The following is a 24,476-nucleotide window of genomic DNA, read 5'->3' as shown; positions in this document are numbered from 1 at the left end:
GATGGGGTAGTGCTCTCAGCATTGTACGTTTAGTTCAGACATAATTGCCCGGAAGGATTTCTGCTCTTCCATGCAATAAGAACGAATGAGCAATTCATGGAGAATGTTTATTGTGTCTGACCTTGCAAGATACCACACAATTTCATTTCAATGTGCATGTTTTCCCTCCCTCCCTCCCTCCCTTCCTTCCTTCCTTCCTTCCTTCCTTCCTTCCTTCCTTCCTTCCTTCCTTTTTTAAATTTGAATTCCTCTGTGTTTACAGAGCCAAAAGCCTTGAAAGTCTCATCTTTATGACTGCTCCGATTGACAAAGATGGCAAAGGGTAAGCTTTGGGGAAGTCAGGGCAGCCATATTAACTGAACCCTAGTCTGTATCATATTTTTGGAGGGAGATGCCTTCTCAGAGCAAGTGTCTGGAAAGCTAGTGGAACAGGCCTACCATCAAGAGATAGGGGGTCAGGGTCAGGAGATTGGAGTGTGTGTGTTTGTTCTGGTACTGTTCCTACCTCCAGCATCAATCTGGTTGACCCTGGGCAAGTCACCTAAAATCTGGAGACTTCCGTTTCCTTATCCCATAAAATGCAGACTATGACCTGCATGACCCCCAATTCCCTTTTATATCTAAAAGTGAAAGAAACCCAACTGATTGTTAAGTAGTGGACAATAGGCTGATTTCTCAATTAAATGTATTTGCTATAAGACATTTAGATACTTGGAACATAGCCCCTCATTCATGAGTCTTTAGAGTATACTAAAGTACTTTTGAGTTGGGATCTTGGTTGAATCACTTTTTTTTTTTTTTTTTTTGACAGGCAGAGTTAGACAGTGAGAGAGAGAGACAGAGAGAGAAAGGTCTTCCTTCTGTTGGTTCACCCCCTAAATGGCCACGAAAGCCAGGAGCCAGGTGCTTCCTCCTGGTCTCCCATGTGGGTGCAGGGCCCAAGCACTTGGGCCATCCTCCACTGCACTCCTGGACCATAGCAGAGAGCTGGACTGGAAGAGGGCCAACTGGGACAGAATCTGGCACCCCAACCGAGACCAGAACCCGCAGTGCCGGTGCTGCAGGTGGAGGATTATCCTAGTGAGCCAGTTGAGTCACTTTATATGCATAGGTCTACATATGTATTTGTAAATCTCTAAAGGTCAAAAGCTATGCTTTGATTTATTTTGTGCCACAAAATGGGTTAATTAATTATCTAACATTTGTGTGGTTAACTTATGATTCTAGAGATATTGATATCTTAGAAAACTGACTTATAATTGATATTATTTTTCATGTTGAAAGAAATCAGACTCTTGACAATTTCATTAAAGAAAATCCCAGAACACTCAGCAGTGACAAAGGGTAAGAATCTATGAAATCTCTACAGATTCTTTTCTTCGTATTTGGTTAGTCATTAAATTTACCTTCTTATGATAATTATTTCTATGGTCAAAGCTATTTTTTAATTTTTTTTGAAGATTTTATTTATTTATTTGAGAGGTAGAGTTACAGAGAGTGAGAGGGAGAGACAGAGAGAAAGATCTTCCATCTGTTGGTTCATTCCCCAAATGGCTGCAATGGCCAGAGCTGCACTGATCCGAAGCCAGGAGCCAGGAGCTTCTTCCTAGTCTCTCATGGGGTGCAGGGGCCCAAGCACTTGGGCCATTTTTCTACTGCTTTCCCAGGCCGCAGCAGAAAGCTGGATTGGAAGAGGAGCAGCCAGGACTAAAACCAGCAACCATTGGGATGCCAGAGCCACAGGCAGAGGACTAAACTACTGCGCCAGGCGCCGGCCCCGTCGGTTATTTTTTTAGAAGATTTATTTGCGGTGCCAGTGCTGTGGTGCTCCCACCAATATATTAAAGAAAGCAAGTCCTAGAAGTTTCATTAATCAAGCAACTGACAAAAACAAGAAAGGGTGAGAAAAGTTCCTGTCTTAAGGGGATCCCTTTTTATATATCTCTTTAGAAAGGAGTGTGCTGAGGTTTTCTCTACCACAGATGAACTATTTTCCTATTTAGGCCCATCAGAACAAGTAGGCAAAAAGCATATGATGAGTGGGGCCATTGTTGTGGTGTAGTGGGTTAGGCTGCCACCTGTAGTGCCGGTATCCCAGATGGGCACTGGTTTGAGACCCTGCTGCTCCAGTTCAGATCCAGCTCCCTGCTGGTTACCTGGGAAAGCAGGGGAAAGTGGCCTAAGTGCTTGGGACCCTGCACCCATGTGGGAGACTCAGAAGAAGCTCTGGGTTCCTGGTTTCAGAATGACCCAGCCCTGGTCTTATAGCCATTTGTGGAGTGAACCAATGGATTGAAGATCTTTCTGTGTGTCTCCCTCCCGCCTCTCTCTGTAACTCTACCTTTCAAATAAATAAAAAATAAGTCTTTAAATTAAGTGATATGATGAGTGCTACTGCCAAAGGACCACATATTTGTATTTTATTATGTACATGAAGGAGAAACCTGCTACAGCAATGCTGATTCTTTATTTTCTTAAATAATTAAACAATGAGTTAAATTTTTACATAAATTAGAAAGTGAAAAGGACAATATTGCAAAGTGAGAGGCATGTTGTTTTAGATTGTTTTGCACTATGGCAGAAATTAATAAAGATAAACTAATGATAATTACATCAAATGTCATATTGGTCATTTGGTCTTATTTAGATTTCTAGGTTGTATGTAACCTAAGTAACATAAGGTTTTGATATTTTCTTCCAAAAAAGCCGAGATCCTGAATCCATTGTCAAAGTGAATGTTGGGACCAATAAGATCAGCAGAGGGTGAGAACTGCATGATGTTCCTAAGTCTTTGTTATTTTGTCCCAGGTTGGTTCTGTGCTCTTCTCAGCAAGACTGAAGACATCACAGCTTTGAGTTTGTCTTCTCTCTTCCGTGTCTGCTCTCTGGCCCAGACCTTCAATTTGAAGGGCCAGCAGTGTATTCTACCTAAATTTACATTTACAGCTCAAAAATATATTTACAGTTCAATAAAATCCTAGAGACTAACTTATTATCATTAGGTAAATTTTTATAATAAAAGTCAAATCAGCAAGAATATGCAATGTGTATGTGAATACTATGGGATTATTCTGATACTGATCTAAACTTTTTTATTTTAAAGCAGTAAAGACCTTGATAATGTTATCAAAGTGAATCCCAAAGAAAATGAAAGTACCACTAGGTAAGACTTATTAGTGTCTTTAAATATGGCTTCTGTAAGTGAAAATAAAATAAAATGATTTGATCTTTTAGTTATATAAGCATATTTTATTAGCATGGAATTGGACAATAAATATTTGCCACAAGACCATCCATCCTTGACACAATAAAACTTTTTATTTTTGAAAAATTTCCCTAATGTTTAGTAGCGAGGGCCTTCCTGCCAGATTTAGTCTTTGGTTGACTTTAGAGAGGAGTTACTGAATTTCTGTGTGTCCACAGCAAGCACAGTTTTGACATTTTCACAGTGGATTTCTAAAATGATAAAGATAGCCAAGAGTGAGCCGACAAGAGTACGCAACTCTTGTACATCAGTTTATCTGAGAAGGGTGTCTGCAGGCAGCCCAGGGGGCAAGCTGGCAGGCCCCTGCCTCCCAGAGTAGTGACTCAGCACCACTTTGTCTCCTGCTGGCACTGTGATGACCTGGCACCAGTACACAATCACAATGCTTCTGCCTCCCCTACTGCCTGCCCTGGGGCCCACCTATGCTCCTTTTGGTATCACTGCATGCATTTCAATGGGCTGACATATTTCCCTTTGAGAAGTAAATCACTGCTTTTCCTACTATTTGCTAATTTTTTGCTTTTTGTTAGGGTATAATCTATTCAAATGATATATTAAAAGGTTTAGGAATAGTGGTTTGTATGAAGACAGATACATTCTTATTATTCTCATTGTAATCTAAATATGTTGGTCTCATAGAATTGAGAGCATAATGTGATTGCCAGAGGCTGGGGAGAGCAGAGGGGAGGGAGTGATGCATAAAGATTATTTTTAATATTATTAAGGTGTTATAATTAAATTGTTATTCTTAACATTGTTCTTATTTAAAAACATAATAAGCAATTATGTCTGTTTTGTTGAGTAGAAATTTGTATTCTCTCTGGATCCAGTATAGAATTTAATCTAACTCACATGACCTCAATGCTGCCTCTTTAGGATGTTTTGTCAAGATGTATCTGAGTGCAATACTGAATTTGTTAAGTAACAGATAACATACATCCTGAGAACACAGCAAAACAAATTACACATTTGTTGTTAGCAAGTAAGCAACCTTAAATGGTCTTCAGCTCAAGATATAAGAGAAAAATTTTCATTTGCATTTCGCTTTGAAAATTTGTGTTGATATAGAGTACTTGTGTGTTTATAAATTTTTCCAACCATTATTCACTTGATCATGTTTTATTTTAATGACATTCATTAAGACTAATTTCCTTATTTAAAGGAAACAAGACCCTGATGGACTTATTAAAGTGAATCCTGAAACAAATAAAAATATCAAGAGGTAAGACATTTAAGCTTCCTCCTCCCCACTTTGTCTGGTATTTATGAGCACATTAGAACTCTAAGTGCTTATATTCAGGACAGCAAGGTAAGCATGTCCATACAAGTAATGTGCAGAAGCCTCTTGTGTTTAACTCTTGGGTAAAGTTTAGTTTTAAATGATCATGAGAAATTAAAGGGGAATTTTGACTGATCTTCTATGGTGAGTTAAACAGCTTATTCCTTTGTATGTATTTGGAGAATATATGTGTGTTAGTATATGTGTGTATATGTGTAAATACTGTATGTAAGTGTGATTTATTTGTGTATGGATAATATGTATATAAGCATGTTTTTAAGTACATGTGTAGGTGGTGTGTATATATATAACTAGTATGTGTATAGGTGCATATGGGGGTATAAATATATGTGTGTACATATTAAGTAGCATGTGTGTTTTTGTGAACTGTGTGTACATGTGTAGTGTATTTGTATCTAGTGTATTTATGTATTTGTAATGTGGTGTGTATTTAAAGATGAAGAGCTTAATAAAGTGAGCCTCTTTAAGAGAGTTCTCTTATCCATGAATTGAAAGGTCTTGAGAGCTTATGTCCTCTTGCTTTTATTTTTTAAAAAGCAGACAGGATATTGTTGAAATTGAGCTTGTTGGCAAGTTACTGAAAACAGAATACCAGATAACTCCGTGTGATTTCCCTTGAACTCCTTTTCATCCAGTTAGCTCAGTACATGGTATTATTTGTTGGTTCTGAAATGTGCCACTGTGGATGCTTGCGGGCCCTGCTGACAGAGCAACAGCTTAGCCAGCTAAAAGCTGCTGTGCACTGCCATGCTATCATGCTCTTGGTTGTGTGACCAGGTTGGAAGCACAGACATCCAGTGATTGAGAGATGTACATAACTGTGCAAACCAAAGACTAGAGATCTATTGATTTCCTTGGCTACCTAGTTTGTTCAGGGAGGTAACCTGAGGTAGTGAACAAGGAGTCTGAAAGACTTGGGTTCAAATTCTGACCCCCTCATTTGTTCAAGTGTGCCTCAATTTACTTACCTACAAAAAAGGGACCATAATACTTTCATGCTGGCATGTGGAAGATATAATTAATTGTTAAAGTAATAAAAGTTCAGGTGAATAATGCTTTCTTAATGATTTAGTGTTCAAATATTTAGTGTAACTTTTCTTGAAAAATCAGAGTTTTCCTCTCAAATTTTCATTAAAGAGAATATTTCAAATTGTGACATTGCTTTTCCCATGATGGTGTATTTATGTATGTATATGCCCAAGTGTACATTACAAGAGTACTTCAAAAAGTTGTGAAAACCTTATTTAGGGGCAAAGAATTTTCAAATCCCTGCATATGTAGAGGCTTCAAAAATGCATTGAAAATGCATATTATAAAAAACTGCATGAATTTCAAAAAAATTTTTGCACCAAACAAACTTATACTTTTTGTTCATTTTTTCCATGAACTTTTGAGGCATCCTCAAGCATTTATACATGTAAACAAATGTTTGTCTGCATTTGTATGTTCTTGGGCATGCATGTTTGTGTGCACTCAAGTAGATGTATATCTATGTATGAATGTAAATGCACATGGGTATGTGCATGTATGTAGTTATACATGCATATACATGTATACATATATACATGTATAACTACAAGCATGTATGTATACATGTATACATGTGTATACATGTATAACTACATACATGCTTGTGTGTTCATGTACGGTTGAGTATGTTCATGCATCTGTGTGTATATAAATGTGTATTTATATGGATATATGTGCACCTGAGTGTGTGTAAGCATATATGCAGTGCATGTATATACATTAGTATGCATCGGTTTCTGGGGTCCTTTAAAGATAGTGTTAGTCATTTCCTTTTCCTATACATATTGAAGTTCTATATATATCTCTTAAAAATAAAATCCTCTCGCTGGCGCCGCGGCTCACTAGGCTAATCCTCTGCCTTGTGGCGCTGGCACACCGGGTTCTAGTCCCGGTCGGGACCAGGAGAAGCACCTGGCTCCTGCCTTCGGATCAGCGTGGTGCCCCGGCTGCAGCACACCCGCCGCGGCGGCCATTGGAGGGTGAACGAACAGAAAAGGAAGCCCTTTCTCTCTGTCTCTCTCACTGTCCACTCTGCCTGTCAAAAAAAATAAATAAATAAAAATTAAAAAAATATAAAATCCTCTCTTTATTAAAAAGCTTTCAAGGTTTTCCCACCTCAGAGAGGATAAAATTCTAAGTCAGTGATGGCCTTTTCTTTCTCAATAAAACCCAGCCAAAGGGATCTTTTTCTTTCAGGCTCACTCCTGCAGTAAGGCTTCTGCTTCTGCTGTTCCCTGCTTAGGATGCCCTAGCCCTATGGTCACCCTGTCAAACAGATCTTTTCTGGCCGCTGAACATAATTAAATCACCATCCCCTCATACACTGCAGTACTACAGGCCCCAGGCACTTTTTAGAATTTCTTTTTCACAGTATATATTTTTATCTGAAATTGTGGCATGCATTTGTATACTAAATTTTGCAAGAATTCTTCAAAAAGTTTGTGGACAGATGGAATTAAAAGTAAGCATATTTTCCTGAAATAATTTTTGAAATTGTACACAGGAGGAGTTCTTCAAAAAGTTCATGGATAAATGCATATTATGAAAAAACTATGCACAATTTCTTTGCATCAAAATAAACTTACATTTTAATTTCATTTGTCTATATATATATTTTTTTAATTTGAGAGGTAGAGAAAGTCATAAAAAGCACAAGAGAATATTTTCTTCTGCTGGTTCATTTGCTGAGCACCTGCTATGGATTCCAGCTTGGGCACTCTGACATGGGATGCAGGCATCTCAGTCAGCATCTTACTCACTGGGCCAGATGCCTGCCCCATCCACAGACTTTATGGATACATTTGTTTATTGCCTATCTCTCCTCCAAGTTAAAATGGCGGCCCCATGAGAGCTAATCCTGTCCCAGCACGTGGGCAGGGTCTTGCCTATAGTGGATTTTCCAAAGTATTTGTGGGTTCAAAAATACATAAATACTGAATATATAAATATATACTATGAGGCATTGCTTCACACAGTTTTCATTATACTACATTAGTACATTAATCAGGTTACCACAGTATTCAGCTCACTTTTTTGACTTTATGAACTGTAAAATATGTACTGTTAGGTGCTTTATTTAATGTTTTAACAGATCAAAGTCTTGACAATGAAGTGAACTCTACAACCAATACAAACAAAGGAAGTAGTTATAATGCTTACTGTTTTGTTATTTTTCTGCATACTTATATCTGGAAATAGAATACAGAAATTTTTTTTCCTCTGTTGCTGGTGTTAAAAATCCCACATACTTCATTTATTGCAAAGTCAACCAGGGAGTAATCTAGAATTGAGTGGTTGTTTCTACTGGGGTTGTTTTGTTCTTTGCATTAAAAGGGTTCAGACTTTTTTTAATTGCTGCTTTTAGTCTGTATATCACAATCTCCGACATCTGGATACAAATTGAAAAAAAAACCCAAGTTAACATCTGCTCGCTTCCAAATATCTGTGTCTTTGATGTTATATAGATGAAACCTCAGAGCTTTTTTGATATGATCTGAGCAGAGTTACAGAATGTGGATAAACAGTGAAAAAGCACCTTCCTATGTATGGTCTTTGCTCCATGTGGTATCCTCTGTAGACCAAAGGAGCAATTTACGGGTGCTGCATATGTGGAAAACACATGTAGATGTAATAAGAAAAACAAAATTCCCTTATTATCAGAAGCAGGCATATACTAAAGGGTAACAAAAAACACTAGAGTGGTTTAAGTGACTGTGAATTTTTATATTATAGTCAACTTATCATGTTTCAGAACATTTCAGAAACTATAGATTTTAATTTTTCTATTGTTTGTTACCAAAACAATTACTCAAGGTTTGTAATGCAGCACACATTTGTAAGTACTAAAAGCAGTTACCAGTTTGCACGTCATGGATTTTAATAAATTTGTATATTTCACACAATACAGTTTTTAAAAAATTAATTTTTTTAGGAATACAAATTTCTTAAGTACAACTTTAAGAAAATAGTTATTCTTTCCATCATACCCACCCTCCCACCCCCACTCCCACCCCTCCTCCTCCTCCTTCTCCCCTTCTCAGTCCCATTCTCCATTAAGATTCATTTTCAATTAACTTTGTACACCAAAGACCAACTCTGTACTATGTAAAGATTTCAAAAATTTGAACACACATGCACACACACAAAAAAACTGTTTGGGAGCTGATTCTATGGTTAACTCTCATATTACAACTCATTGAGGACAGATGTCCTACATGGGGAGTTAGTGCACAGTGACTCCTGTTGTTAATTTAACAATTAACACTCTTATGCATGATGTCAGTGACCACCTGAGGCTCTTGACATGAGCTGCCTAGGCTATGGAAGCCTTTTGAATCCACAAACTCAGTCAGCATTTAGACAAGACCATAGGCAAAGTGGAAGTTCTCTCCTCCCTTTAAAGAAAAGTATATTCTTTGATGGCCACTTCTTTCTGCTGGGATCTCACTCACAGAGATCCTTCATGTAGAACATTTTTGACACAGTGTCTTGGCTTCCCATACCTGAAATACTCTCAAGGGTTTTTCGGCCAAACCAGGAAGTCTTAAGGGCTGATTCTGAGGTTAGAGTGCTATTTAGGGCATTTGTCATTCTATGAGTCTGCTGTTTGGACTGCTTCCCATGTTGGAACATTCTCTCTTTTTAAATTCTATCTGTTATTATTATCAGACACTTGATCCTATTTATGATCCTTTAACACTTAATCCTATCTATGTATTCACTTTAACACTTAATATGACCATTTTAACACTTAAGATGGCATTTTTGCCACCCAACTTAATGGGATTTGGGGTCTCATGACAAGTTTTTAAACTGTACCCTCAGAAGTAAGTCCATAGGAATGTGTGCAGAACTATACAGTTACAAACTTACTCCTCCCTCTCTTATTCCCACTCTTATTTTTTACTGAGATCAATTCTCAATTGACTTTATATGCATATGATTAACTCTGTGTAAGGTAAAGAGTTCAACAAATAGTATGAAGAAAAAAACAAAACAAAACTGTTCTTTGACAGTCAAACAAAGGCAGCTCAAGTCATCCCTTCTTGAAGTGTCAATTCACGTCTACAGATTTCATTTTAGGTGCTCTATTAGTTCTCACAGATCAGGGAGAACATATGGTATTTGGGACAAGCTTATTTCACTAAATATGGTGTTCTCCAGATTCATCCATTTTGTTGCAAATGACAACTTCTGTGTAGCATTCCATAGTGTACATTTCCCATAATTTCTTTATCCGGTCTTTGCTTGACAGGCTTTTAGGTTGATTCCATGTCTTAGCTATTGTGAATTGAGCTGCAATAAACATGTTGGGGTATAGTTAACTCTTTTACTTACTGATTTCATTTTTCTTGGGTAAATTCCCAGGAATGGGGTGGCTGGGTCATATGGTAGGTCTATATTCAGATTTTTGAGGTATATAGTCTTCCATAGTGACTTTACCAGTTTACATTTCCACCAACAGTGGATATGGGTACCTTTTACCCCACATCCTTGCAGGCATTTGTTGTTTGTTGATTTCTGTATGAAAGCCATTCTAATCAGGGTGAGGTGAGGTGATTGTGGTTTTGTTTTGCATTTCCCTGATGGCTAGTGATCCTGAGCATTTTTTCATGTGTCTGTTGGCCATTTGGATTTCCTCTTTTGAAAAATGTCTGTTTAAGTCCTTTGCCCATCTCCTAACTGGATTGTTTGTTTTGTTGTTGTGTAATATCTTGATCTCTTTATTCTGGTTATTAATCCTTTATCAGTTACATAGTTTGTAAATAATTTCTCCCATTCTGTCAATTACCTCTCCACTTTTTTAGTGCTTCTTTTGCAGTACAGAAACTTCTCAGTTTGATTTAATCCCATTAATTTTGGCTTTGACTGGCTGTGTCTCTGAGGTCTTTTCCAAGAAATCTTTGCCTGTACCTATATCTTTCAGGATTTCCCCAATGTTATCTAATAATTTGATGGTGTCTGGTCATAGATTTAGCTCTTTAATCCATGTTGAGTGGATTTTTATGTAGGGTGTCAGGTAGGGGTCTTGCTTCATACTTCTGCATGTGGAAATCCATTTTTCCCAGCAACATTTGTTGAAGAGACTATCCTTACTCCAGGAATTGGTTTTAGCTCCTTTGTCAAATATAAGTTGGTTGTATACAGTTTTGTGATAGAAATCTTGCTGGTGGATGTCAACTTTACAAAATATGGATTCTCTAAAGTTGCTTTTAGAGTTCCACAACATATTGGAAGTGAACAGGATATACCTTCTGAAATGTTACATAAAGCAATATATAGACTATTACATAATGTTCTGTGTACCTGGCAAAAATTAAGGGCATAGCATTAAATGCATCAAAATATGGAGAGTTCTAATGCAATATTTGCTAGGGTCAAATGGCTCCAGGATTAAAATATTGCTTTACCAATCTCAGTGAGTTTCAGAGAGGTATAAATATCTACCTATTTCTACATAGTCACCTTTAGCCATCTTTACCTCTTCAGTATGATCTTAATGAGTGTCTATACTATTGCTGAGATAGTTTAATCCATTTATTATCAAGCCACTCTTAACTTCATCATTTTTTTCAATGTTTTAAAGGGGCCAGAGCCTTGACAATCTCATCAAAGTGACCTCTGAAGTAAACAGAAGTAACCAAGGGTGAGGATTGTGTCTTATCTCTCTTCCTTCCCCCTTGCCATCAATCTGTGGCACTCATAAAAGATGTGTTGAAAAACCTTTGGATTAAGATCAGAAAGTCTGAAATCCATTACTCTCCAGCTGGGTGTCTTTGAACAAGTCCCTTGAATGTGAACTGCAGCTTCCTTAGTTATAAAATGAGAATCATAATGTTTGTTCTATCTTTATCATTGCATGGTTAATAAGGATCTAGTGAAATGATGGATATAAACTCTATTTAAAATAAAAAGCTACTACAAATGGAAACTATTATCTAGTTTAGTTTTAACTGTAGCGCTAGAGATGCAATTCTTGAGGAGACTTGGTAAGAGTTTTTGGCAAATCATTACATTGTTTCTGAACTGATTATTTTACAAAAATTAAATCTTGCCCTAATTTCATGGTTTTGTTTTGAAGGTAAGTGGGAAATTAAACCAACATATCCACGATTTATAGGAAGGTCATAAATTCCTCTCTATACCAAGTGTGTAGAAGAAGGCATTTGGCCTAGTGGTTAAGATGCTTGTTAGGATGCCTGCATTTCCGTATTGGTTTACCTGGGTTCAATTCCCCACTCTGGCTTCTGACACCAATGTTATGCCAATACAGGCCCTGTGATGCACCGGTGATAGCACAATTAGTAGGGGTTCGTGTCACCTATGCAGGAGACCAGATTGAGTTTCCAACTCCCAGCTTTGCCTTCACCAAGCCCCATCTATTGCAGGCATTTGAAGAGTGAACCAAACAATTGGTGATTCTCTCTCTCTCTCTCTTTTTCTCTCACCCTTCTTCCCTCTCTCTCTCTCTTACTCAAACAAAACAAAAATTTAAATGATGGTCTAGATAGGTATTAATTCCTCTAAGAACTTAGTAAAATTTATCTTGAGCACCTGCATCCTTTAAATCAAAGCAGTTAATTAAGAGTTAGGTGTTTTTCTACAGTGGTGAAGATGCCACTCAGGATACCCAGATTCCATGGCAGAATGCTTGGGGTTCAGACCCAGCTCTGCTTCTGATTCCAGCTTCATGCTCATACATACCCTGAGAGGAATCAGATGATGGCCCAAGTACTTGAGTCCTTGCAACACATATGGCAGACCCAGATTGAGTTCCAGGATCTTGGCTTCTGCCTGGCCCACTCCAAGGTTTTCCAAGTATTTGGGGAGTAAACCAATGGAAGGAAGTTGTCTAGCTCTCTCTTTGTCTTTCAAATAAACAAATAACAGCCAATTGATTTAATTCCATTTTTATTTATCATGATTTTGTTTGTTTTGTTAAAAGGTCTGAAAATCTTAACAACCTCATCAAAGTGAATCCAGGAACAGGAAAAAGTGTACAATGGTAAGATTTAATGTGCTCCTCTTTTTTGTTTCATGCTAACCAATGCTTAGACATATAATTAAAATCATCATTTCAGCAGACTGATGCTGAACCCAATGATGGTTCAAGAAAAGAAATCTAGCACTAGCTATCTCACAGCCAAAAATAAAGGTAAAGACTTGAGTCGATGATTTCTGATACAATGAAAGTGCCATTTGGTTCATTAGGTTTACAGTTTTCCCACAGAATGGAAGGATTTACTTTTCTTATGCACAAGGGATAGCACAATAGACATAAAAGAGAACTAGACTGGAGTCCATAGATGTGAGTGTTGGCCTGACTTTACCCCCTTATCTATGTGGTCTGAGACTTTCTTCTATTTGGACTTTCGTTTTCTCATCTTCACAGTGAGGGGATTGGACTGGGTGCTCACTGGACATTTTCACTGCTAATTTAGTTCCTAAGTTCCAATAGGATGGCTGGAGTCATGGTAAAGCCCAAGAGTTCTGGTAAAGGATGACTTAGATTTAAATCCCAGTCCTGCAACTGTTAGCCCTGTGCAAAATTTACATAATCTTCCTGTGTCCTGTGTGTTCTTTCTATGAAATGGAGATGATAATATACGTGTTTCTTACGCCATGGGATTGGTAGAAAGAATAAATTAGATATAACTCATGGAAATCACATACAGCAGTGTCTGGTATATCACAAGTTTTCTAAAACCATTACTTACTATTAATTGTTTCTATTTAATTAGAGTTAGGTTCTAATATACATATTCATATTCATATTTACAAATGCATTGGTATATATTCATAGTCACACTGAAAAATCTCAACCTACTGAAATGATTTATGTTTTAATAAATATTTTATAATAAAAATATTTCTCAGTTTCAACAAGTATTTTCAGACATTTGATATAAATCTACCACTGATCTGGTTATTTCTTCCATGTTTTTAAGGGATCAAAGTCTTGACAGTCTCATCAAAGTGGCTCCTGAAACAAACAGAATGAAAGAACAAGGGTAAGGGTTATGGACCTTTTTTATCTTTACATTTTTTCCTCTATTCAACTTAAAAAATATGATAAGGTGCTCTGCTCTACCACAGTGACAACCAGTGATGGAACCCAAATCAGTAGGTCTTGTGTCACCTACTTAAGGGCTGATGTTTAAGTCTTTGCTCAGGGCTTGCTGGCTATGGGATTTGTGGGAAAGAGAATTCCTTGAGATGCAAGAGTATTCCTTTCCTGGTATGAGATTTATATACCACACTTGAGATTTCCTTAAAACAAGTGGAGATTCCATGGCATGAAGCATTACCCCAGAACAATTTCCCAGAGCTAAGCAGTTGAAAGAAATGTCTTCATGTAATCACAGTTGTCCCTCCTTCTCTGTCCAATATTTATACCGTATCTTCTAAGTTCCTTCTACCCTGACAATTTCTAAAGTTGGAGGAGGTTTTAAAAATTGGATTCATCTTGGTGTAGGGTGTGTGGCATAGTGGGTAGGGCTGTTGCCTGCGACACCAGCATCCCATGTGGGCACCTATCTATCTTTCTGCCAATGGTCTGGGAAAGGAGCCAAGTGCCTGGATTTCTACCACCCATATAGAAGACCCAGATGAAGTTCTTGGCCCCTGGATTCTGCCTGGCTCAGCCCTGGCTATTGCAGCTACTTGGAGAGTGAACCAGCAGATGAAAGGCCTCTCTCTCTCTCTCCCTCTCTCTCTCTCCTTCTTTAACTCTGACCTTCAAAAATCAATTTTTACTCAGTTTGTTGAAATAATAGTGAATGCAAAGAATGCATTTGTCTTTTATGGAGAATTTTTTCTAAGACAAACAGTGTTTGCTGTGCCTGAGCCAGTGCAAACAGAGGAGTGCCACATGCCACACACTGATAAGCTTTGGATTCCTTTATTGCCAGCAGTTGAGTGGATTCTCGGCCCTGAAGCTCAAAGCAACAGGGTTCATAAAGGCAAAAACCGCAGGGAGGGGAGGGAGAATACATGGTTGCTAGGGTCAAGATGACCTAAGGGCTATGTGAAACTAATATCAATTGCAATCTTGACAATACCAACATTAGTCCAGATATCAACCTAAATCATATGTGGGATATGTGTTTTAAGCTTGAGTGATCATGCTAAGGAGTTTCTAGGTTCTGCCAAGTGGGATGCAGTGTACTGTTATTATCTAAGTTTGAGACCATGGTTAGTTTCAGACCATAGTCTCACGGTAGGGCTGCTTTCTCAAAATGGGGTCCAGGGTGCTCTAAAATTGAGTCCCTACTGTCAAGGTGTCACTTCATGTTAAATAAATGAAGAAGCATAACAAAACCATGAAGTGATAAATATATATTTTTAAGTTAGTTTCAATGTGTTACATACAAATGATTCTAAGATATGTATCTTCTTCATATATGTTTTTTTAAAGATTTATTTATTTATTTGAAAGAGTAACAGAGAGGGAGAGACAGATGTAACTTCTTTGTGATGATTGCCTGTCTTAATTTGCATATATGAATGCTCTCTATATTTACAACATGTAGCTATCAAACAGAGCTAATTTAGACTAAATCAGAATTCAGAAACTTCTTCTTAAAGGGCTAGATAATTCACTTTGAGGGGTGGGGCAAAACAGCTCTGTTTTAACCCATCGATTCTTCCAGTAGAGTGAAGTCAGCCATAGAAAGTAATTTGTAAAAAATGGGTATGGCTATTTGTTAATAAGACTTTATTTGCTAAGCCAGACTGCAGGCTGGATTTAACTTAATGGCCACAGTTTTCTTACCACTAGACCAGATAGTGATTTGTCTGAGTGAGAAAGGAAGTCCAGCTCCGTGTGTATGTGAGGTGGCTTCTAAAATATAGCCTGCTCCCCCCACCTTTTAGAGTACATATATTTATTCAATAACTTTGTGTTTACAGATATAATCACTTCATCTAAATATTTACTCTTAAGTTACCCTTAGATCTTATTCACTAAATAAAAATACACCTTTACTGTCATTGCCTGAGGGTCTGGATTGATGGGAAATAATATAATACTTTGCATTCCTGATTTTTAGCCAGTCAAAGGCAGTCCTCTTTTGTCCTCCCAAGATGACTTTGTTTCTGAAAGTGAACTTGGCTTTCATTATGTGACCTTTTCCTATTCAGCATCTGAGCTGCTATTTTATTAGTCATGTGCTACCATTTGTTGCTTTTGGTTGAGTGTCCAATTCTTGTTGGTAAAAAGATTCTTTTTTTTTTTTTTTAAATTTTTTGACAGGCAGAGTGGACAGTGAGAGAGAGACAGAGAGAAAGGTCTTCCTTTGCCGTTGGTTCACCCTCCAATGGCCGCCGCGGCGGGTGCGCTGCAGCCTGCGCACCGCACCTATCCGAAGGCAGGAGCCAGGAGCCAGGTGCTTCTCCTGGTCTCCCATGGGGTGCAGGGCCCAAGCACTTAAGCCATTCTCCACTGCACTCCCTGGCCAAAGCAGAGAGCTGGCCTGGAAGAGAGGCAACCGGGACAGAATCCGGTGCCCCGACCGGGACTCGAACCCGGTGTGCCGGCACCGCAAGGCGGAAGATTAGCCTAGTGAGCCGCGGCGCCGGCTGGTGAAAAGATTCTTAAGTCCAAAGAACATTTACAGACTATGTGGTCTTGGATAAATTGCTTAATATCCTTAAAACCTCAGGTTCTTTATCTGTAAAGTCAGGATCCTAAGAGTTAATTAATTCCTTCACGATTCGCTAGAAAAAAAACCATGCAATTATGCTTGAAAAGCATTTTGTTCTCAACTACATATTTGTTACACATTATCTACTAGTATTATTATTACTGTTACTAATTTTTTCTTCGTTTTGTTGATTCTCCATAGACCCACTTAATATTCACTCGAAGAAATACCAAAGAGATTATCCTATTAAGTTGAACCTTATGAAATTACCGATATTCACCTATTTTTGCCCCACAAAATAAAAATTCAATTACTTCAACATAATAGAATAAAAAACTTTATATGGAAGGCTTTGTACATGATGAAATGAGATTAGTCCCAAAGATAGACTATGTTATTCAAGTCTTTCTGGTCCTTTTTGTTTTGGGCATATATAATGTATTATCCAATAATAAAGCCTATCAAATCAGCCTTCTTGCTTAGGCTTTTTGGACTTAGGTTTGGTATGAGAGCCCAGTGTGATAATAATAGGAGTTATTTAGAGCTTTGATTGTCTATTTGATTGTTCAGAATAAAAACATAAATTATATAGTCGGAAGTCTTGCTTGTTATAATTTAATTTTACATGAAATGTGGTTCTTTTAGCATCTCACAATGGCATCAGTACTTGTATATTCACATTATGAATGTTAACTGCACAAGTTTAACTTAAAATCTGGAAATAACTGTTTTAAAAACACTAAGGTTTTATTTTGTTTGTTTTGAAAAAAAGCAAGGAACATATTGTAATAATAAATAATTTTGTATTTTCTCTTTCTCATTACAACCTCAAAATATTCTCAATTCTAATTGTACTATATATATCTAAAATGGCACATAATGAGTTTGAGTAATTCTGCTTTGAGGTTGACTTGAAAGAAAAAGAATAGAACTAAATTCTCATATAGAAAGATGTGCAAGAGACAAATTGATAGTAGCCAACTGTTTCTACATAGGACTGAAAAGGAGTTTTGTACTAACAACCGTTATTTGATTCAAAATTAAAGTTGAAAACTGTACAGATTATTGATTTTAACTGATTGTGTTAGCTATTGAAACTTACAATACTTTTTTATTTTTAGAAATGAAGACCTGGAGAATCTTAACAGAGTGATCCCCTCACCAAACAAAAGGTAAGCTTAAGTCTCCTGAGCAAATCTCCAATTTATACCAACAAATAAAATTATTTGGCTAGGGATATTTTGAAAGGGAAAGGCTAAAAATTAAAACAAGTTGATTTGTTGATGTGTGATAATGCTAGATAGATTTTCCTTTCATTATTGCTTCTATTTATTTCATTGTAGTGTTTAAAATGATAACACCAAAGCTAATTATGTATAATTACCACTTGAGAAATTCCTTTGGACGTAGTAACAACTGGATTGTGACTAAATTTATGCTTAATAAATCAGAAAATGAGTAAACCAAAGAATATTGATTTTCTACTATCTCATAAACCCAAGAATTAATATTTAAGTGACCCATAAGAAAACATATTTGATTAGAATATATTTGCATGACAATGAATTTACTTCTTTGAGAAACTAAAACTATTATTTACTGGAGCAAAGGTTAATAAAGAGCGTGGCAGAGAAACTCCTTGCTACCACTCATAGAATTATTGTGAAGATGAAGTTGGGGGAAAGTGTTGCAGAGATGAAAAGAATTATGGTGAACAGAGGGAGGAAGGGCACAGGAGGAAGCAGTGTGGGATGTGGGTACAGTTGCTGAGGTTTCAATTTTGATTCACTCTCAGCCACTTTTTTTGGTGTCTGGCTCTAGGGAGTGTCTAAATCTTTCTAAAGCTCAATTTCTTTCTTTATAAAGTAGTGGGTGGAGACTGTGGTGATATGTGCTTCATTGAGTTGTTTTGAGGGTTGAAAAACGATGATTAATGTATATATAAATCAGAAATAGTAAGCCTACAACTTTTTGCACTAGGAGTCCACTGAATGAGTTACAAATATAAACAAAAATACCATTCATGACATTTGATATTTTGTGGTTGGATTTGATCTTTTTCATTTTATTTTCTTTCAGCAGTGAAAACACTCTTGATGAACCCAGTAATGTAAGCCTCAAAGCTGCCAAAAATACTTCTGGGTAAGAAAAGAATTATTCATTTGTTTGTTTTCCCTTAACTAAACACAATATTAATACAAATAACATATTCATTTTATGGACAAATTTAATGTTGGCCTTGAAAAAATAGTCACATTAAAGAAATTATTTGAAAGACAGAGAGGAAAGAGAGAGATGGAAAGACGGACAGATAGACACAAAGTGACAGACAGAAAGAAGTAATTCTCATTCTCTGGTTCATTCTACAAATGCCAGCAACAGCTATAGTTGAGCCAGGTGGAAGCCAGGAGCCCAGAACTCAACTTGGGCCTCCGACGCTGGTGACAGGAACCCAGGTATTTGAACTAGCACCACTGCCCCCCAGGGTGCTCATTAGTAAGCAAATGGAATTAGGAGCAGTGCCGGCACTTGAACTCAAGTCCGATATAGGATGTGGGTATCTTTAACTGCTGTACCAAATACCCACCCCATCAGTTTTTATATTCACATACAAACTGATATATCTATTTGTTAACATCAAGAAAGAGGCAGTTGTATGAAGATGACTTCATTTCTGTCAGCCTCAAGAAAAGCAGCTGAAGGGAGAGATTGGAGGAGCATGGGGTAGGAATATAACTAGTCCACAGCTTTTTATATTTTGCCTTTTTTGTATGTGGTATTTGTATTCTTTTGTCTCTGGAATGGATTAAAATTTATTAATGATAGTTAACTTTAAGGAAAAGACCCACACAATTCATTAGACTCATCATTAGCGTACCACTGACTTCTTGGGAAAGTGTTTTCTGATAGTCAGTGGAAATTTTATTTATCGTCCGTCAGAGGGTTTGCTTTTCCCAGCAAATTTATGGACCTGAAATTTGAGAATTCTGTAAGTAGTGTCTATAAGATAATGAAATTTACTTTTTGTCTCTAATTGTATGAAAATTTTTATTTCATTACACATTACTATAATGTACGTAGCTGCCTTATCTGTCTTAAGAATGTTTTCATGATTTCCTTTGGCAAGTTTTGTTGGTTCTTACAAAAATCACAAAATTTGAGAAGTGCAAGGAAGGAACCTTAGATAATCTTGACCTAGTTAAATGAACAATCTTGAAAATCACTGTTCCAGTTAAACTTGTTCGTTTTGTCAATGAGGAAATTAAGACTCAGGAAGGTTAAGGGGTTTGACCAGGGTCACCGAGAAAGTGAGTGGAAGAGTGAAAGTGGCTCTGTGATCTCTTAGGCAGTGAATAATTACTGAGTACCTCCTATGTTCACAGCTTACAACTAGGTATCATTAGTTGCACATTAGGGTAATTATAGGCTGCGGACACCAAGAAGAGAATTCAGTAGTCATACTCAATCTTATTAAAGCAGGCAATTAACATAGATTAAAGCTAATTATGTTCCAGGGGCATAGAGATGTTACTCTAAGACAATAATAGGTTGTCAGTTTAAAATATTACATTTTCAAGCACTCACATACTGCTTGCTGAATATAGAATGTATTGTCAGTGATTAGCATTTAGAGGAAAAAAATACATTAAAAACCTAATATAATAAACACTAAGGTAATACAATTCATACTCCTGGAGTCCTATGAATAGAGATTAGAGATAGACACAGATTAGAGATTATCCAGTCAAAGCTTTTCATTTGTAGATAAGAATACTGAAGCCAGGGGCAAAGATCTCATAGCCTTCTGTGAAGTCTCCTAATTGGCAGCCCAACTTGAGTCACAACCCCCAGCACATAGTCTTTGCTCTTCAAATGAATGACTGTTCATTAAGCACCTCAAGAAATAGTGTAGGCTGTCAAGAAGTGATTGCTACTGTTGTAGGACAACCAGAAGACATCCTTTACTGTTCTCTAAGGGTCACTTGAAGTATTCTTCATAGATGACAATGCACAAATGTGCAAATGACAGCAGAACACATTACTGCTTTGAACTCCCTGGAAGTAATAATACCCAAATATTCTAATGGATACTTTACTATATTTTTAAGCAAATTTAATGTAGTAACTTAAGAAGCAAAAATGCTTATTGCTTTTGTATAAAATTTAGATGTCCTTTGTTTGCCAGATCCAAATCCTGAAAAAAGAAGTCTGTATGTTTATTATTTTCAATTCATTGAGATAAATTACGTAATACTATTGATCCAAAAGTACAGCAGCGTTCCATTGATCCATGATTTTTTTTTTCTTTTGACAGGCAGAGTGGACAGAGAGAGAGAGAGAGAGAGAGAGAGAGAGAGAGAAAGGTCTTCCTTTTGCCGTTGGTTCACCCTCCAATGGCCGCTGTGGCCGGCGCACTGCGCTGATCCGAAGCCAGGAGCCAGGTGCTTCTCCTGGTCTCCCATGTGGGTGCAGGGCCCAAGGACTTGGGCCATCCTCCACTGCACTCCTGGACCATAGCAGAGAGCTGGAGAGGAAGAGGAGCAACTGGGACAGAATCTGGCACCCCGACCGGGGACTAGAACCTGGGGCGCTGGCGCCGCAGGCAGAGGATTAGCCTACTGAGCCGTGGCGCCAGGAAGATCCATGATTTTTGTTAGGAGTAGGGATAGAACATAGCATGAATTTTTGTTTTCTAAGCTAGGGTTTCTTCTTTTTTCTAATTTTTTTTTTTTTAATTTTGTTTAAGGAATACAACTTCATGAATTTAATATATACAGCTTTGGGAACATGATGCTTCTTCCCCCTCCACCTCCCTCCCACCCATACTCCCGTCTTAAACTAAAGTTTTAGTAACAGTGGGTCACAACCTGTTAAAGTGTCTTGCAATTAAATTAGTGAGTGTCAATCAATATTTCCCCCTTTAATTGAATTAGAGGAATTGAATAGAAAATTTTGGAGTCTGTTTTATGTAGTAAGGATATTATTTCATGAAATATGTACTTGTGTCTGTATATTTGTTAAAAAGAGTAGTGGGCTGTGATGTAAAATGTTTATTAGGTCTTGTAAAACAGTGATTTGAATTCAGATTTTCTGTGCTTAGCAGAACAGTAAAAATGGAAGTTCCCATATCTTTATTTTCTGTGCTGTTTATTATGCTGGCCATGGATATTATATATGAATTTACACTAAAATATTGAGATTAATTTTATATATTAAAAACTATAGCTTTTGAACATACTGTTCCCTTCTGCAAAGTTTTATGCTTTGTTATTTTTCCTTTTAATATGTGAAATTAACCTCATTTTAAGGATTATTGTCTTTCTGGTACAATTTAGCTTTATAACAGATTTTTTTTCTTACCTCTGTTATCTCAGCACCTGTTTTATAACAGATTTTACAATCCATTTATACAAGGAAATTGTTTTGAATAGTTCTCATATGCCGTTCATTCTTTGGATGGTATTTATAGATACCAGTTGATTATCTTTAATTGAGAATATTATAATTGAAGAGAATTCAAAACACTAAAAATTCAATTAGGGATTTTCCACCTACTGTGCAGAGCTGAGAACCATGGCAATGAAGCTGAATGAAGCCAGGACATGAGAAGTACACTTTGTGGAAAGGCAAGGGCTGATGGAGGCCATGTAGACCTTTACTAGACTTTCTTGATGAATAATCTCGAAATTGCTTTGCTTTAGTTCATATCTTTGCATCAATCCCTTTGTTGAGTAAAATATATTTGATTTTTATATCAAGAAAAAAGACGTTCAGGGGGAGGAGTACAGTCAAGGTGTCCACAGTGGCACTGGAAGTAGACGTTGTCAGTTCTCCAGTTTCTTTCCATGGCACCTGCCATATATTTCTCCACACAAATATAGAACAAGAGTTTAGAGGAACACTGAAAAACCACTACTTTCCAGTCCACCAAGACAGTGAATGATAGTGGACCATGTGGGAGGAAATAATGTTTGGTGACTTAGAAAAGAAGCTGATAGAGCTTGGAGTACCGGATGGACAGTTTTCAGAGCATGAAACTAAGTTAACTATGAATAATTGAGTTTAATTTAGTTTTCAGTTACGATAGAAGAAAGTCACAATTATGGGTTGTTGGAACTCCTTTTTACCAAGCCTTCTGTTAAGAATAGTCTGAGTTTGAGAGCTTAGTTGTTTTTTTTTTTTTTTATAATTGATAGTCTTAGTTTTTTTTTTTTTTTAATAGTTGGCTTTTTTCCAAGCAATGAGATGTTCCTCTCTCCTTTTTTTTTTTTTTTCTTTTTTCTTTTTGACAGGCAGAGTGGATAGTGAGAGAGAGAGACAGAGAGAAAGGTCTTCCTTTTGCCGTTGGCTCACCCTCCAATGGCTGCCATGGCTGGCGCGCTGTGGCCGGCGCACCGCGGCCGGCGCACCGCGCTGATCCGAAGGCAGGAGCCAGGTGCTTCTCCTGGTCTCCCATGGGGTGCAGGGCCCAAGTACTTGGGCCATCCTCCACTGCCTTCCTGGGCCACAGCAGAGAGCTGGCCTGGAAGAGGGGCAACTGGGAAAGAATCCGGCGCCCCAACCAGGACTAGAACCCCGGGTGCCGGGGCTGCTAGGTGGAGGACTAGCCTAGTGAGCCATGGCGCCGGCCGATAGTCTCAGTTTTTGAACATGCTTCAAAGATAAGCACACTGGAATCAGTTTGAATCTTCATAATGTTAAAACAATTCAGAGAGAAAAATTGTCAGTCTCTCTAGCCATCATGCCCTGGAAGATACACTCTAGTAACAAAGCACTGGAATGCAGAGTCAGTTTTCTTCCCTTCCCTGGGTTGGTTAGAAAACATACTTCATGGTTGTTCTATAAGCAAGCTATATATAACTCCATTACCCTTTCTTGCCATTTCCAGTGACCTTAAACCCATTTATCTCTATCCCAAGCCACTTTAATATTTTTTTTTCTGTTTAAAGAAACCACGATCTTGATAAACTCATCAAGGTGAATCCTGAAATTCTTGCAACCAACCAAAGGTAATTATATTATTTTTAATCTGTTCTGGTCAGAAAATATATTTTGTTTTATAATTTCAAGCAGATTTACAACCTTAATAATCTTTATTTTTTAAAGATTTTATTTATTTTGTTTGAGAGTTAGAGTTCCAGACAGTGAGAGAGACAGAGAGAAAGGTCTTCCTTCCATTGGTTCACTCCCCAGATGGCCGCAACAGCCGGAGCTGCACTAATCCGAAGCCAGGAGGCAGGCACTTCTTCCTGGTCTCCCACGTGGGTGCTGGGGCCCAAGGTCTTGGGCCATCTTCTACTGCTTTCTCAGGCCATAGCAGAGAGCTGGACTGGAAGAGGGGCAGCTGGGACTAGAACTGGCGCCCGTATGGGATGCCGGTGCTGCAGGCAGAGAATTAACCTACTACTCCATTGTGCCAGCCCCAACCTTAATAATCCTAACAAAATAATTAATCTGTTCTCTTTTTATTGTTCTATTTTCAGAAACCAAGATCTGGATAACCTCATCAAAGTGAATCCTGCAGTAATCAGAAGCAATCAGAGGTAATTAAATCAAAGCAATCAAGTCATGTTTTCATCTGTCTCTTGCCTCTGAATGACGTGCATTGATAATGTTGGTTTATTGACCTCATACAACTCAATATCCTATTACTAATGTCAGCTTCCTTTTTCTTTTAAACAGCTCAGAGTTGGACCATCTCATTAAAGTGAAACCTTCAGCTCTCAGAAACACTAGTCGGTAAATGACCTTGCCTATCTTGATATAATCCCAAGGTTCTAGGGTAGGAATTCTGTTTCTTTTTTTCTTTTTAAAGAAGGATTTTATCTTTCTTTAGTGTTTTAAATTAGAACACTTGCTAGAACATACAAAATATGAGTCTTAGAAGTTGGGGATTACAAATTTGTTTAATTTAATTTTTATTTTCTATCTTCTATTTTTAAATAGAGAAATATATAGTACATTAACATTATCCATAGACACCCTATTGTGTAATAAACCCCAGAACATATTACTCCTATGTAGCTCTAATAGAGTACCTGTCAACCAACCATTCCCCATCCCTGTCTCCTTACTTTCCAGCCTCTGGTAGTCACCATTATTTTTAGCTTTTTTGAGATCACCTATTTTTTAGTCTCCACGGATGAGTGAGATCATGTGATACTTGTCTCTCTGTGCTTGGCTTATTTCACTTAAAATGACTTCCATTTCCATTCATATTGTTGTAAATGATAAG

General features: G+C 37.5%; 1 protein-coding gene across 9 annotated transcripts in view; it reads left to right on the top strand.

Moving 5' to 3' along the window:
* The window catches only part of SCEL (sciellin), a 117,922-nt gene that overhangs the window by 61,648 nt on the left and 31,798 nt on the right, over positions 1 to 24,476 (top strand). For 5 of the 9 annotated variants that reach the window (XM_017343545.3, XM_017343544.3, XM_008260069.4 and 2 more), the window contains 13 exons: positions 263 to 322; positions 1,285 to 1,344; positions 2,707 to 2,763; positions 3,104 to 3,163; positions 4,428 to 4,487; positions 11,182 to 11,241; positions 12,541 to 12,600; positions 13,544 to 13,606; positions 17,362 to 17,412; positions 18,320 to 18,382; positions 23,191 to 23,250; positions 23,725 to 23,784; positions 23,924 to 23,980. In XM_017343545.3, the coding sequence (XP_017199034.3) occupies positions 263 to 322; positions 1,285 to 1,344; positions 2,707 to 2,763; positions 3,104 to 3,163; positions 4,428 to 4,487; positions 11,182 to 11,241; positions 12,541 to 12,600; positions 13,544 to 13,606; positions 17,362 to 17,412; positions 18,320 to 18,382; positions 23,191 to 23,250; positions 23,725 to 23,784; positions 23,924 to 23,980 (771 nt within the window). The remainder of the gene's footprint in view (positions 1 to 262; positions 323 to 1,284; positions 1,345 to 2,706; positions 2,764 to 3,103; positions 3,164 to 4,427; positions 4,488 to 11,181; positions 11,242 to 12,540; positions 12,601 to 13,543; positions 13,607 to 17,361; positions 17,413 to 18,319; positions 18,383 to 23,190; positions 23,251 to 23,724; positions 23,785 to 23,923; positions 23,981 to 24,476) is intronic. The other 4 variants (XM_008260072.4, XM_008260071.4, XM_017343543.3 and 1 more) reach the window with 4 other exon arrangements.

Source organism: Oryctolagus cuniculus, chromosome 9, assembly GCF_964237555.1.
Source record: "Oryctolagus cuniculus chromosome 9, mOryCun1.1, whole genome shotgun sequence".
Classification (NCBI taxonomy): Eukaryota; Metazoa; Chordata; class Mammalia; order Lagomorpha; family Leporidae; genus Oryctolagus; species Oryctolagus cuniculus.
This window is presented reverse-complemented; position numbering and strand designations above follow the sequence as displayed.